The following is a 14,094-nucleotide window of genomic DNA, read 5'->3' as shown; positions in this document are numbered from 1 at the left end:
ATACGGGTGGTAGATTCTGTGTTGTCCCCAGCGGAGGCTTGGAAGTGTACAGTCATGGACCACTCCAGCCCATCTGCAGAAATTTTCCAAGTCTGGTAGAAACGTAAAGGAGCCCTAAACCATCAGATTCAGGATGAGATAAGGGCAGAATCACAACTTATAGTATGGCTGAGGCAGGAAAATCAAACCTGCCACACCAAACTACATCCATTAGAAGGTGTCTGGGGCTGTCCAGAGATAAGGGCTACTTTGTCCTTATTGGACCCTCCCCAGTATGGGGTCGCTGTGACCCAATGGTAGAGTGCAGGGAGTCTGCAGACAAATGTTGCTTATCTGGTGCTGCTGCTGATGCCCTCTCTGGCTTAAACCAGTTAAATTTACCCTTCTGTCCAAAACACAGGGACAAACATGCCTTCTCATATAGCGGAATACAAGTGTTACTGAATTAATTCCAAAATATTTGCAGGATCACAAATATGAGCTAGAGTTTCACATATACGCTTTATTCACTGGCACATTCAAGGGAAAAAGTGACTTCGTTTTTCAAGTACTTTGTGGTCACTAGATACCATAAATGACAAGAACAATAATAGCAGGTACTTTTAAGGCACTAAGTGTGCCAGGCACAGTGCTATGGGATGTCCTATATAATTTACTTCCCATATAGCCAGTGAGGTAAAGTGCTATTACTCTCCAATTTTACGGATAAGGAAACCGAGCCTTAGAAAGGTCAATAAACTTGCTCAGTGACACTCACTGGAAAGGTAGCAGAATTGGAATGGAAACCCCAGTCAACCTGACTCAAAAACCTATGCTTTTAATCAAAGCACCTTGATTTCCAGAAGGACTGAAATTTCGAAATCTGTCCTATTTTACCAGTTGTCCCATAAACTATTGGACTATCCTAGAAATGAATAAAACCTGGCATCTGAGCTGTATTTCTCAGACTGTCTCTCATGCTGAAAGCAACATAAAAGTCCTCTGTAAGATCACAAGTCCTGGTCCTTGGTATGGAAAATGTGGGCACCATGATCTATGAGGATGAGCAAATTTTAGAGAATTAGGGTGCAAGGCAATGCACTCAAAACCAAAACTATTTTGAGCATCATCTTATCTTCTGTGATTTGGGAGTCACTGATGAATGAGCCTTGTAGTATCTGGAGGTCATCCTTATGAATCTCAGTCTTCATGATATTATTGAAACTACAGAAAGGTAGGTTTCTAGCAAGTTTCAACAGATGGAAATCCAGATAAAAGAACTCACTCTGTTGATATTAATTATTTAAGCAATGCTTTCTCAGAGGACTTCCACGGCCTTAAAAAGGGGCTCCATGAGCTGTTCTTTTATGTTTTGAATATTTATAATATTATAGCATCTACATTTCAAGTATGGGCTTTAGTGAAAAACCTCGTTATGCTTTTTAGCTTTGTTGTTCAGTTTTGTTTGTTGAGCATCAGAAGAGATGGGGGTAATAGGGCTATAGTAAAGACTAGAAATTCATGATCCACAGTCTTTTTGCTTCCCAAATGTGATCCATGGTTTTGAAGATTTAAGAACCTCAGATTAAGATCATTTTTCAATTCTGCTATTCAAATATCCTCTTAAAGGATAACTGTACCACTTTAAAGAGTTGTTTCTTTTCTTTTACTTTTTGAGATAGAGTCTCACTTTGTCACCCAGGCTAGAGTGCAGTGGTGAGATCTGGGCTCACTGCAACTGCATCCTGGGTTCAAGCGATTCTCATACCACAGCCTCCCCAGTAGCTGGGACTATAGGCATGCACCACCACGCCTGGTTAATTTTTGTACTTTTAACAGAGACAGGGTTTTGCCATGTTGGCCAGGCTGGTCTTGAACTCCTGACCTCAAGTGATTCACCTGCCTCTGCCTCCCACAGTGCTGGGATTACAGGCCTGAGCCACTGCGCCCAGCCTCTTTTTAAAGAGCTGTTTCTATCAGATACATTCAACTCATATAATTTGCCCAAAACTAAGAGCAAGGCAGAAAAAGAATGAAAGGCAGTGAAAACCTGAATACCTCTTTACAGATATCATTCTGAGGATACTTTCCTTTCGGTTCTAACATCACCATATTTTGTTCAGAACAGCTCATGGGGCCAAAAAATAAATAACACTCAGAAATAAACTCTTCCAAACTAACACCTTGCCTGTTTCTTAGGCTCCTTAGCAGTCAGTGTTAAAAGAATCCATGTAGCATCTCCTGTCCATGCTGAGTGAGCTGTTATCAGTTCCCATATTGATTTTTATCTCCATGCAGCAAACCTCAAAATGCCATGGCCCCAAGCTGAGATCCCACCAAGCCTATCCCTTACTTATCCATTTGTTTTCCAAGTCCTCTTTCCTTTTTCTTCATCCACAAATTCTCCCTGAACCCACTCTCCCCAAAATAACAGCTGCGGATTTGATTTTTCCTTTCCTGTCTCTTTAAGTCAGAAACTTCCTGAGGTTCCTAAGAGCTGCCTGCCTCAGCAGGCACCACGACTCCCCGCACGTCTCCATTGCAGTGAGATTTGCAAGTGAATCTCCTTTGAAAATCATCACCCGTTTTGTATCCACTCTGACTTTGAGGCATCTACACTAACACCGTGGGCTCCAGGATATCCTATGAACCCGGTCTGCAGGTTTCAAAACCAAATCTTTTCATATTGGCAGCTCCATCAAAGGAGAATTCTCTAAACTGAACAAAGCATCAAACCAATACAAAATCCACCTAACAAATAAACAAACGGCAGTAACATGACTTCCAATGCCAATGCCTACCTTAAAGACGGCCCAAAGCTCTTTGCTCCCACATGCATCCACCTCTCTGGGTCTGTTTCCTGGCTTTCCAATAGCTGTGCTTTCTTAAATTGAGCAACAGTCTCCTCAAGTGTCGGGCTCTGAAAATACACATGCTACACACGCCCATGCAGCCCTCTCGGTGCCAGGCAGCCCCTTCGCCTTCCTTCCCAGCTGTGCCAATTCCCTGGCCGATGACCAGCTCCCACGTGGGATGGAATGGAGAAGGGGAGGGTGTCAACCAAAGTCGGGAGATGAATTCAACTCACCGTGGACTAGGTGGCCACCCATCTGGCAGGGAGGGTCCATTTTATCCCTTTTCTAACCATAAACCGCCTCCACGATGGTCTCTCCACCTCATTCAGAGCCCAGAACAGTTGGCAGGGACACCAACCCCTCCTGGGTGTGACCTGCGGGTACTCAGACCTCTCTAAAGTGGCAGACTTCGGCCAGTGGGGCACAGACTGCCTCTTACCTTCACAGAGCCCCAGTCCTTAAAAGCCCAGCTGGCGTCCTGTGTTTTACTTCACATCGGAGGCAACCGGTTTCAGAAACAGGGAACATTTCAAAATGAAACAGAAAGTAACCCGGAGATCCAAACCAGACCCCCGACCTGCCTCGGCCATCCCCAGCCTCTGGAAGTCTTCTGACTCAGCAAGCCCGTACAGCTGTTTCAGCCTGGAGAGGATTCAGGGAAACTGCAGCTTGGAAGTCTGGAACTCACAGCCTGGGCTTTTTTTTTTTTTTTTTAAAGAGTATTTGTCGAGCTTCTTAACATGCAGTTTGTCTCCTTCTGCAGGGAATTACTCAGTGATCCCGTCACCTGACTCAGGGCAGCTCCATTATATAATTCTAACTGCTATTTGAGCTCTGATGGGAAAACCACACGTCTCCCCTTTCCCCTACCCCCACCCCCAGCATCATCCACCTTGCCCTGCCCCCTAGGAAGGGAAGAGGGAGGGAGACCTCAAAACGTAAAACAATGACAATTAACTTTCCTTGAACCTTCCCTAGCAGGACTGCATTTTTGCCATGCACTCCTATTTCCCTTCGGTTCAATTCTTGAGTAGAGGACCTCCCAAATACCAATGAAGAGTGAGTGGGAATGTCTCTAGGTGGGATGGGAGCAGCTTTCTCGATTTTCTTTTAGGATGGTTCTCTGTACGTGGATAAGTCACTGAATGGATTTTCAAATGGTCAAGTGCATCATCAGTTGGAAAGCTTCAGGTAGATTTATAAAGCATGTGCAAATAAAACCTAAAACCAAGAATCTTTTATTATTTTTGCCACATTTCTGTGAAATGCCGAAGGGGTAGCTTGGGTTGAGGGATCTTGAGCCAAAACCCCTGCCCGACCTCGATTCTCACAAACCCTCTCCCAGCCACCTCAAATAAGCACAGGGCCCAAGTGACAACAGCTTGCTTTGCTAGGCAAACACCTCTGAAAGGGCAAGCACCCAGCCTCCACTTTCAACCATATTGTAACCCCCTAAGGCCACTCTATATAGACATTTTGAAGCCACACTTGTCCTAGATGAAGGTAATACTAATAATTCCTCTCTGTCTCACAGTCACTGTCTTAGCATCTGTTGTCTCTGTCCAGATGAGACCCACTAAGGAGCAAGCATGTTCAAACAGAATCCACTCATGAATGGAACTTAGATGGCAATAAATGAGCATAACACCGAAAGCATCACACAATATGATGATCAAGTTAAAAAAACTCCAACCTATTTGCTTTTTCACATCAAAGCCAAGATGAACTGTCTGCATAGCTTGGACTCCCAAACTTCTCCCAGCCAGTGGAGCCTTGTTGCTGAATACAGGAAAAGAACTATTTATGCTGATGAGAACAAATGCTAATGTTGGTCAACCTTCCCTGGGTTTTTCTAGTCTCACTCCTTTTCTCTCTCCTACATCTTCCCAACCCATAATCACCAGAGGAAACTACTTTCTCTCTCCTGCCTTCCTCCATTATTGTAAATAATGTTAGATACTATTTTCATGTTAAAATATGTGACATTAGACAGATACTGTACCCTAAGAATCACTTTCAAAATACTTTGTAACTATGTATCCACAGATCCGCCCTGAGGTCAGCATAGTTAATGACTGTTCTTATGTAGACCCAGAGAAGCCAGTGACATAGATGGGAGTTAGAAGACAGGTCTTGGCCCAGCGCCGTGGCTCACGCCTGTAATCCCAGCATTTTGGGAGGCCAGGGCGGGTGAATCATCTGAGGTCAGGAGTTCGAGACCAGCCTGGCCAATGTGGCAAAACCCTGTCTCTACTAAAAATTCAAAAATTAGCCAGGCGTGGTGGCGGGTGCAGGTAATCCCAGCTACTCAGGAGGCTGAGACAGGAGAATCGTTTGAATCTGGAAGGCGGAGGTTGCAGTGAGCTAAGATCATGCCATTGCACTCTAGCCTGGGAGACAAGAGCAAAACTCTGTCTCAAAAAAAAGAGAAGGGCCGGGCGCGGTGGCTCACGCCTGTAATCCCAGCACTTTGGGAGGCCGAGGTGGGTGGATCACGAGGTCAAGAGATCGAGACCATCCTGGTCAACATGGTGAAACCCCGTCTCTACTAAAAATACAAAAAATTAGCTGGGCGTGGTGGTGCGTGCCTGTAATCCCAGCTACTCAAGAGGCTGAGGCAGGAGAATTGCCTGAACCCAGGAGGCGGAGGTTGCGGTGAGCCGAGATCGCGCCATTGCACTCCAGCCTGGGTAACAAGAGCGAAACTCCGTCTCAAAAAAATAAATAAATAAAATAAAAGAGAGAGAGAAAAGAAAAAAAAAGAGGACAGGTCTCCTACTCTTGGTTGCAAAGGAAAACCCAGATAGACATGAGAAAAATATAAATGAATAAACCTGAAAACCTGAATGACAGATTGATGTCTGTTTATGTCTCTCCCTCCAGGTGTAGTAAATACAAGGTAGTGTGGCAGTTACTATGGTAACTACTTTCTTAATAAGAATAAAGACACATAGGAAGGTGTCAGAAAACATCAGGAGGTGAGACATTCCTCAGTAATGGGAAGAGGATGCAGCAATAAAAAATGTACCCTTGGTCTGTACATAGTCATTAAATACTGGCACTGTAAAATTCAAATTTCTTAGACCAGCACTGTTCAGTAGAAATATAATATGGGGCTGGGCACAGTGGCTCTATTCTGTAATTCCAGCGCTTTGGGAGGCCAGGCGAGAACAGGAGTTTGAAAGCAGTCTGGGCAATGTAGCAAGACCACATTGGTATAAAAAATTTTTTAAAAATTAAAAAATTAGCTGGTTGTGTGCACCTGTATTTCCAGCTACTGGGGAGGTTGAGGTGGAAGGATCCCTTGAGCCCAGGATGTCAAAGCTGTAGTGAGCCACGACTGTACCACTGCACTCCAGCCTGAGCAACAGAGTGATACCCTAGCACTCTCTGTCTTAAAAAATATATATATATATATATATACATATATATATATGTAATGTGAGCCATAGATGTAATTTTAAATTTTCTAGTAGTAACATTAAAACTTTTTTTAAGGGAAATTTTTTGTAATATAGTTTATTTAATCTTATATAGCCAAAATATTATTTCAACATGTAATCAATATAAACATTAATGAAATATCATATATTCTTTTCATACTGAATATCTGAATATTGGTAAGTGTTTTATACCCTCATCACGTCTCTAATAAGCCACATTTCAAGTGCCCAGAAGCGACATTGGCTAGTGGTTATCACATGAGATGGCCAAGCCCTGAATTATATATGGCCATTTTGAGGTTAGAATTTATTTTTGGGGAACAAATTTGTCTATCCCTACTTGAACATTTTAGAAAAATAAATGGCATTAATTTGGTTCTAGCCCTGTGGCATAATTCAAGTGGTAATCTCTTGGGTGGAACAAGAAAACATCAAATAAGCCTGGAATTGAAATAGTATTAAAGATCCAACTTCTTTCTTGCCACTAGAGGATCATGAAGATTAAAACATAAATCTTGGGTTTGTAAAAAGTTCCTTCCTTGTGTTGCCCCAATTGCCCAAGCTCAGGTCAGCAAAGTCTTATCTTGACTCTACTTTCTACACATCTTCTCTCTCTGCCTCTTTCCCCTATCCCTTCTGATAGACCTCTCAATCTTATCAAGTCCACCTATCAGCTTTTCTCAAATGGCAGGGCCTCACCAGGTACCCAAACTCATCACAAGAACCCCTGCCTGGTCTTCCTGACTCCACTTTCTGCCCACTTGAGTTCGTTTTCTACCCTGCCTTCAGTGTGAGCATGTGTCAAAGCAGACATTTAATCATCTAGCTTCTCAGCTTAAAACTTTCAATAGCAACCTACCACCTTTCAAATGAAATCCACATTCCTTGCAGTGATATGCTAGGCAATCATAAACTGGCCCTGGGAGCATTCCCAGCTCATCTGTATGCTATACATCCGTTGAATTTACCCTAGTCTACATGTTTGAAAGTGGCATGATTTCTCTGTCTCCCTGCTTTTGTTTAAAGTCTGTTTTGTCTGCCTGGAATGTCTTTCCTTGAAATCCCTACCCCTTACCAAATAGCAAAATCTTTCAAGACTAGATCAACTATTTCCTGTAGTTTTTCCTAATCTTGTGGTCAAAATTAACAGCCTCCTCACCTATGTCATCACCCACTTTTATAAGTCAATGTATTATAACATTGATCACAGTCAACTATAATCATCTAATATGCTATTCAACCTGTCCAAGAATATGAATCATGTGTCATTTTTTTTTTTTAGAGATTTTGGTGCACCCATAACCCAAGCAGTATATACTGCATCATATTTATAGTCTTTTTGCCTTGCCACCCTCCCACTCTTCCCCCATCACGTGTCATTTACCTGTGAATTCACCTTGGGACATAAGAGTATTTCAATAAATGTCTGAGGAATTCCAATACTCTTCCTTTCTACTTCTCCTTCTGATTCCCTAAACCCTTGTTGGATCATTGGTACCACCATCATCATTCTCAATACACAGCAGCCAGTATTTATCAGCAGTTACTAGATATCAAACACTGTGCTAAGCATTTTACACAGATTTCATTTAGTTCTAACAACAAATCTATAAGGCAGGGACTTAAAATATCCCCAATTTTTAATAGCTGTGACATCTTGAATAGCGTTTCATTCTTTCAGCCGGTGTTTTTAGGTCATTCTTATAAACACCAGTTTAGACAAGTTGATGTGTGGTTATGCCTTCGAAGTGCACAGGGTTACATATTTGTTAACTTATTTGTAAGCAGGCTAAGGCACGTGTTTTTGTTTTATATTTTTAGTGTCTCTGATTCTTTAAAGCTTCTGAATTTTAATGGGCTGAGAAAATAGAAAACTAGCTTACTAGCATTTTGTATAGAATGAGAATATTGTAGCTTTGTTTTTATTTTTATTTTATATTCATTTATTTATTTATGAATGATGGAGTCTTGCTCTGTTGCCCAGGCTGGAGCACAGTGGCACAATCTTGACTCGCTGCAACCTTCACCTCCTGGGTTCGAGATTCTCCTGCCTCAGCCTCCCAAGTAGCTGGGATTACAGGTGCCCACCACCATGTCTGGCTAATTTTTATGTTTTTAGTAGAGACAGGATTTCACCATGTTGGCCAGGCTAGTGTCGAACTCCTGACCTCAGGAGATCCACCTGCCTCAGCCTACCAAAGTGCTAGGATTACAGGCATGAGCCACTGCACCTGGCAAGTATATTGTAGTTTTGAGTAAGGGCCCAAAGGGCACTGCCCTGTGGATATCTCAGGACGTGTCATTCAGCTTTTTTCTCAGAGTCACTTTTGGCACTATTTCTGGCTCTCTAGTAGTTTCTACCATAATTCAGTTTATTGGTGCTTTAAAAAATGGACAGAGCAAACATCCAATGGTGGCAAGGATAGGAAGGAACTCTTACTCATTGCTGGTGGGGACTCAAAAGAGTACAGATACTTTGGAAGACAATTTGGAAATGTCTTATAAAACTAAACATTCTTACCATATGACCTGGACATCCTGTTCCTTAGTATCTATACAAAGGACTGAAAACTTCATATCCATACAAAAATCTGTACACGGATAGCAGCTTTACGCATAATTGCCAAAAGCTGGAAGCAATCAAGATGTCCTTCAGGAGATGTATGGATAAATAAACTGTGGTACATCCAGACAATAGAGCATTACTTAGCATTAAAAGCAAACGAGCTCTCAAGCCATGAAAAGACATGGAGGAAATCTAAACGCCTCCATGGAAAAAAGCCAATCTGGAAAGGCTACACACTGTTTGAGCTTGACTACATGATATTCTGGAAAAGGTAAACACTACGGAGACAATGAAAAGATCGGGGTTAGGGGGAGGGAGGGATGGATGGGGGAGGGAGGGATGAATGGGGGTAGGGAGGGATGAATGGGGGGAGCACAGAGGATTTTTAGGGCAGTGAAACTATTCGGCTTACATGATACTATAGTGGTGGCAACATGTCATTAAACACTTATACAAACCCACAGAATGTACAGCACCAAGAGTGAACTCTAATGCAGGCTGTAGACTCTGGGTGATGATGATATAGGTTCATCGATTGTAACAAAAGGACCACTCCACTGGGGGCTGTTGATAGGGAGGCTGTGCACTTGTAGGGTAGGAGGTATATGAGAAATCTCTGTTCCTTCCTGTCAACTTTGCTGTGAGCTTAAAACTGCTCTAAAGCATCTATCTGTTTTTTAAAACATGAAGGGACCAGAGAATGTCTTGCTCACAGGTGCCCAGGGTTGTGCTCACTGGCTCAAGAACAAGGCACTAATTGTTCACCAGGTTGTCAGTTTCTCAGAAGTATTCATTGCTTTGTGCACTTCGTTTCCACAATGCCTCTACATAAATGGCAGTGCATGTACTAAAGATTTAACAAACTCTTGTTAAAATGAAATAAAGAGAAAATACACTTGATGCTTTGCATAAGAAATATATATTTTCACCTACTTAAACAGTATCATAGCCTTGATGTCAGCAGAAAACTATTACCAATGGGGTTTGTAGAGGTTCTGGAGCCAGGGATAGCCTCAGACTTGGACAGGGCATGGTGCTAGGAGGCCCGACTGGGGGCTAGAGGAGAAGCTGAGTTCTGGAAAAGCCTAACTGCCTTAGGGACTTGATCCATGAAGAGGCTTTGTGCTCTGTGTGCTCCAGGGGTCAGCCCTTGGCCACCACTGCCTGGCTTTACAACACATTGCACAGAGCAGAGCTGTCTCTGCTGGGCAAAGTACTTTAACCTCTGAGAGCCTCAGTTTCCTCATCTGTAAAAAGGGGATGAGGATATTGCAGATTACTGCGGACATTGCATGAGATCATGTCTATAAAGTGCTTGGCAGAGTGAGTGGCTAATGTGTCAATGAATGGAAATTGCTTATTCTCAAAGTTAAATATTAGGAGATATTTCATGATCATACTCAAGTGTTGGAGATGGAATTAGGGTGTGCACTCCTCCTATCTCACCCCACCGTCTCTCTATCCCACTTGCTGTTGGCACATATTAAGATGGTGAATTTATAGACTTCACAATCTTTCTTCTTTCCCTCTTTCTTCCTTCTACCTCTTTCTCCCCTCTTCTTCATTTTCCTTTTCCTCTCTCTCTTTTTCTTTAACTCCCCTCTTTTCTTTTATTATCTTAAAAATGAGTTTATTTTGTTCCTTTGCTATTCTTGGCCAACTAACTAAGGCTCTTTGTATGGAGATCTTCTTGCCAAGGCCATATGAAGCTCACCAGGTTGCTAAACTTAGACTAGCCTGTTTCTGCTCTCCCTTGGAAACTCTGCGATACCATACACAAGAAAGGTATGAGGTCAAAGGATTCTTGTTCTGAGCAAAGGGGACGGTTTCACACAGAGCTTCCCAGAATGAAGGCAGGGCCTGACAGGAACGAGATGGGAGGCCTCCGGCATAATCTATAACAGAGCAGTTATTACCTTCCTCCCTGCCAAGTCAATGCCACTGCCAATCTCAGAAGTCATTTTTCAAATTGCTTTTTGGACAGCTCAGCACAAAATCTATATGACAGCTTTACTTTGGGAGAGCAACAGAAAAAGGCAGTTTCCTGCAGGATCAGGTACTTTTGTTGGTCCCTCTAATTCTCTCCAAAGTACCATGTGGAATTTTTGTCATGACTTGTGACCAAATAGGACCAAGACCCAGAGAAGATACAAGAACTCAGTGGCGCATGTAATGGCACAAGTGAATGAGGTGTTACAATGTATCAACTGCAGTAGGAAGAGGCCCGGGATGAATTCTAGCTCTGTCACTTGGTCACTGGGGGCAGGTGAGTTAGTCTCTGTTTTGTAAACTGGGGGGGAAGATGATATTGTAAAGAACCTGTCAGGGGCCTAGGGCAGAGCAGGTGCTGAATGATCCTAGCCAGGTTGGTTTCTTGGCCTCCTTTTTTCATGTATAAAATGGAGAGAGACTACAATGCCCTTTTTGTAGAGTTCTTTGGTGAAAATTAAATGAGCCTTCCAGCAAATGGTGAGTACCACATGTGTGTGCCTCTCCTCCTTCCTTCTCCTGGAAAACCTCCAAGTTGCAGATTGTATTTTCCAAAGATGAACACAACCACATCTCCCATCCCACATGCTCTTCTAGAATCCTACCACTTCCCCATCAAGTGGTGGAATCTAATTCCTCTCTCTCTCTCCGAATCTGAGTAGGCTTGGAACTTGCTTACACACCGTATGGTAGAAGTAATTCTGTGGGACTGCAGAGGTGCCATCATAAAAGGCAGTGTAACGTCCCTCAAATTAGTTGGGATCTTGCTTTTGAAGCCTTCAGATGATAAGCAACCAGCTAACTGCTTTGAGGCCACCATGCTATGAGGAAGCCCAACTTAGCCTGCATGGAGAGACCAGAGAGTTCCCAGATGCTCCAGCCCCAACCCTCAACAGTTGCTGCCTGAACTGCAACCTATGAGAGACTGAAACCAGAACCACTCAGCGTCCTTCTGAATCCTGGTTCACAGAAACATGAGAAATTATCAAACTGATTACTGTTTTAAACAGCTAGGTGTTGGGGTGATTTGTTATGCAGTGAAAGATACTTGGGACACTCCAGGAGATATTTATTAAAAATCCTAAGCAGCTCAAGATTGGAGCATTCGGTGTGAGACAGCAGGAGTGTATGTAGACTTGGCTTCTTCGTCCTTCTATCAGCTGTGGGGATGGGCAACTCCATTTTCAAGCAGCAATCTAATCCTTCTCTTCCTCAGAGCACTGTGTATTTGCATGCATGTAGTGGTATGAGAAAATCCCGCCATTGATCCAGATTGATTCATGATTATTTTTCCATACCACAGAAGCTGTTTACTTTTATACTAAATCTTAAAACCACTTTTGGTTTAAAAGGATGTTAATACTAAACAGTTTTCAAAGTGTTTTACATCAGGGTTTATATATTCTTTAAATTTATTTTAAATAAAACCACCATAGCAGTATATTCAGACCCCCTTCCTGGTTGGAATATCCTCTCAAACTTCCATGCCTTTTTGGCCAATGTATGTCCATACCATATTTGCCTCCAGAGGCTTACCTCCTCCAGGAAGCTCCCCAAACAACCACAGTGGATGTGGGTCATTTACTTGGTCTTCCTTCCCAATGAACACTTATGCTAAGAGAGTGGTGTCTGTGCTGGAAGATGTTGCTTTTGGGTTACTGTTTGCTGGGCTTTCCTAGGTGTTTCACTGATACACGTTGTATCTCTACTGCGGTGAAAGTTCCTGGAAAATGTGGACCATTTTTCTATTTCTTTGTACCCCATTATCACAAAGATTCCTTGTATCTGACCTTCAGGGAGGTCTGTTATAATAAATTTATTTTGAAATGCTTTTAAGACTTTCCACACAAACAAGGAAAAACAGCTATAAATTGCTTGGAAGTAAAATTTAATATATTACTAAATTGTCAAATATTTAAATATTTCAGAATGTGAGAGCAACTTTGAATAAGGGCATGTGAATGAAATGTAGATAATGAACACATAATAAAACCTAATTGAAAGATAAATATGGCCTCAATGACCTCTTCCTAGAGGAAAATAACATAGGGTTCAAAGCTTTGGCACTGGAATCAGGCAGGGTCAGGGTTTAAATCTTGACCATTATTACTTTAACTGTGTGACCTTTGACAAGTCCACAAGTCTTGAAGGGGGATAAAAATAAAGCTTAGATCATAGGATTGTTGTCAAGATAAATGTGGTGGTTTGTATTAAGTACTTAGCATTATCTCTGGCACAGAGAAGGCCTACATCTTGGATATAGTTTACTATCATCATCACCATCACCACCATATCCACCACCAACAACCCTTAGTCACCATGACGGGTTTTGCTCTTAAGGCCTTTCTTTAGTTAATCACCTTTCCTTCCACTGAGACATTTTCCCTTCAACACCACTCTATTTCTCAGCTTCTGTGTTAACGTTGCAATCACGATTGTTTCAAACAATCCAAATAATCTCAGCTGCTTTGTACAGCTTACCAACACCCAGCCATGACTTGACACAAGATGTTCTCAAGTGTCTCGGTCACCATCACCTACTGCCCAGATTACCCCAGAGCAGGAGGTCTGTTTTGACTAATGATGCAGAACCACCTGGCTCCTAAGTCTGGTGCCAGTCAGCTCAGCCTTTACTTTAGGGACGTGGAAAGGTTCATGGCGCACCTACAATGAGCCATCAGAGGAGAACATTAAGGTTGAAAAAGGTAAAATCTACTGGAAATAACATTATAGATTAGTTGTTCATTCACTTATTCATTTATATATCAATTCATCCACTCAGCAAATAGTTATTAAACAAATCCTGCTATGGATTTGTAGAATGTACAAAGATGAAGAAAACAGAAGTGATTTCTGCCTCATAAAGCTTTCACATTGGTGGAAAATAACTGCTTTGTCATCAAATGACCCTGGCTTTGAATGGACTCTGTCACTTACTACATATTTAAATTGCTTAGACCTTTCTGAGCCTCATTTTTCCTTAGGGTGATTGTGAGGATTAAATGAATTCACAGAAGTCTGCTGCTCACCACAGCCCCTGGCAATGTCTACCATTTCTTTCCCCAAAGGTCATATAATTTATACCCACTAGAGTTAGGACACAAACCCAGGAGCATCTGGCTCCCACATTAATATTTTCAAAGAAATTTTCTAACGATTTATTTTAAGTCTCACTACTATTGATTTAGTTTTTCTTCCCAAGTCATTAATTCATCATTCATCATCCACTCAAAAATAAGAACTTTGTTTTTTCATATGTTTT

The 14,094-nt window shown here is 42.2% G+C and overlaps 1 protein-coding gene across 13 annotated transcripts in view; it reads right to left on the bottom strand.

The window, feature by feature from the left end:
• PHACTR1 (phosphatase and actin regulator 1) overlaps positions 1-14,094 on the bottom strand; it is a 588,779-nt gene that overhangs the window by 333,939 nt on the left and 240,746 nt on the right. For 2 of the 13 annotated variants that reach the window (XM_012476561.3, XM_012476564.3), the window contains exon 1: positions 2,781-3,501. The exons of 8 other annotated variants lie outside the window; for them this stretch is intronic. Coding sequence is in view for 1 of the 5 variants with exons in the window: in XM_012476560.2 (XP_012331983.1) it covers positions 3,068-3,107 (40 nt within the window). In the remaining 4 variants the exon portion in view is untranslated. Of the gene's footprint in view, positions 1-2,780; positions 3,502-14,094 lie in introns of those variants that run through there. 3 more of the 13 variants (XM_021665360.2, XM_012476562.3, XM_012476560.2) reach the window with 3 other exon arrangements.

This window comes from Aotus nancymaae, unplaced genomic scaffold (assembly GCF_030222135.1).
Source record: "Aotus nancymaae isolate 86718 unplaced genomic scaffold, 86718_ANA_hifiasm-v0.15.2.pri h1tg000051l, whole genome shotgun sequence".
Lineage (NCBI taxonomy): Eukaryota > Metazoa > Chordata > Mammalia > Primates > Aotidae > Aotus > Aotus nancymaae.
Note: the sequence above shows the minus strand (reverse complement) of the source record. Positions and strands in the feature narration are given on the sequence as shown.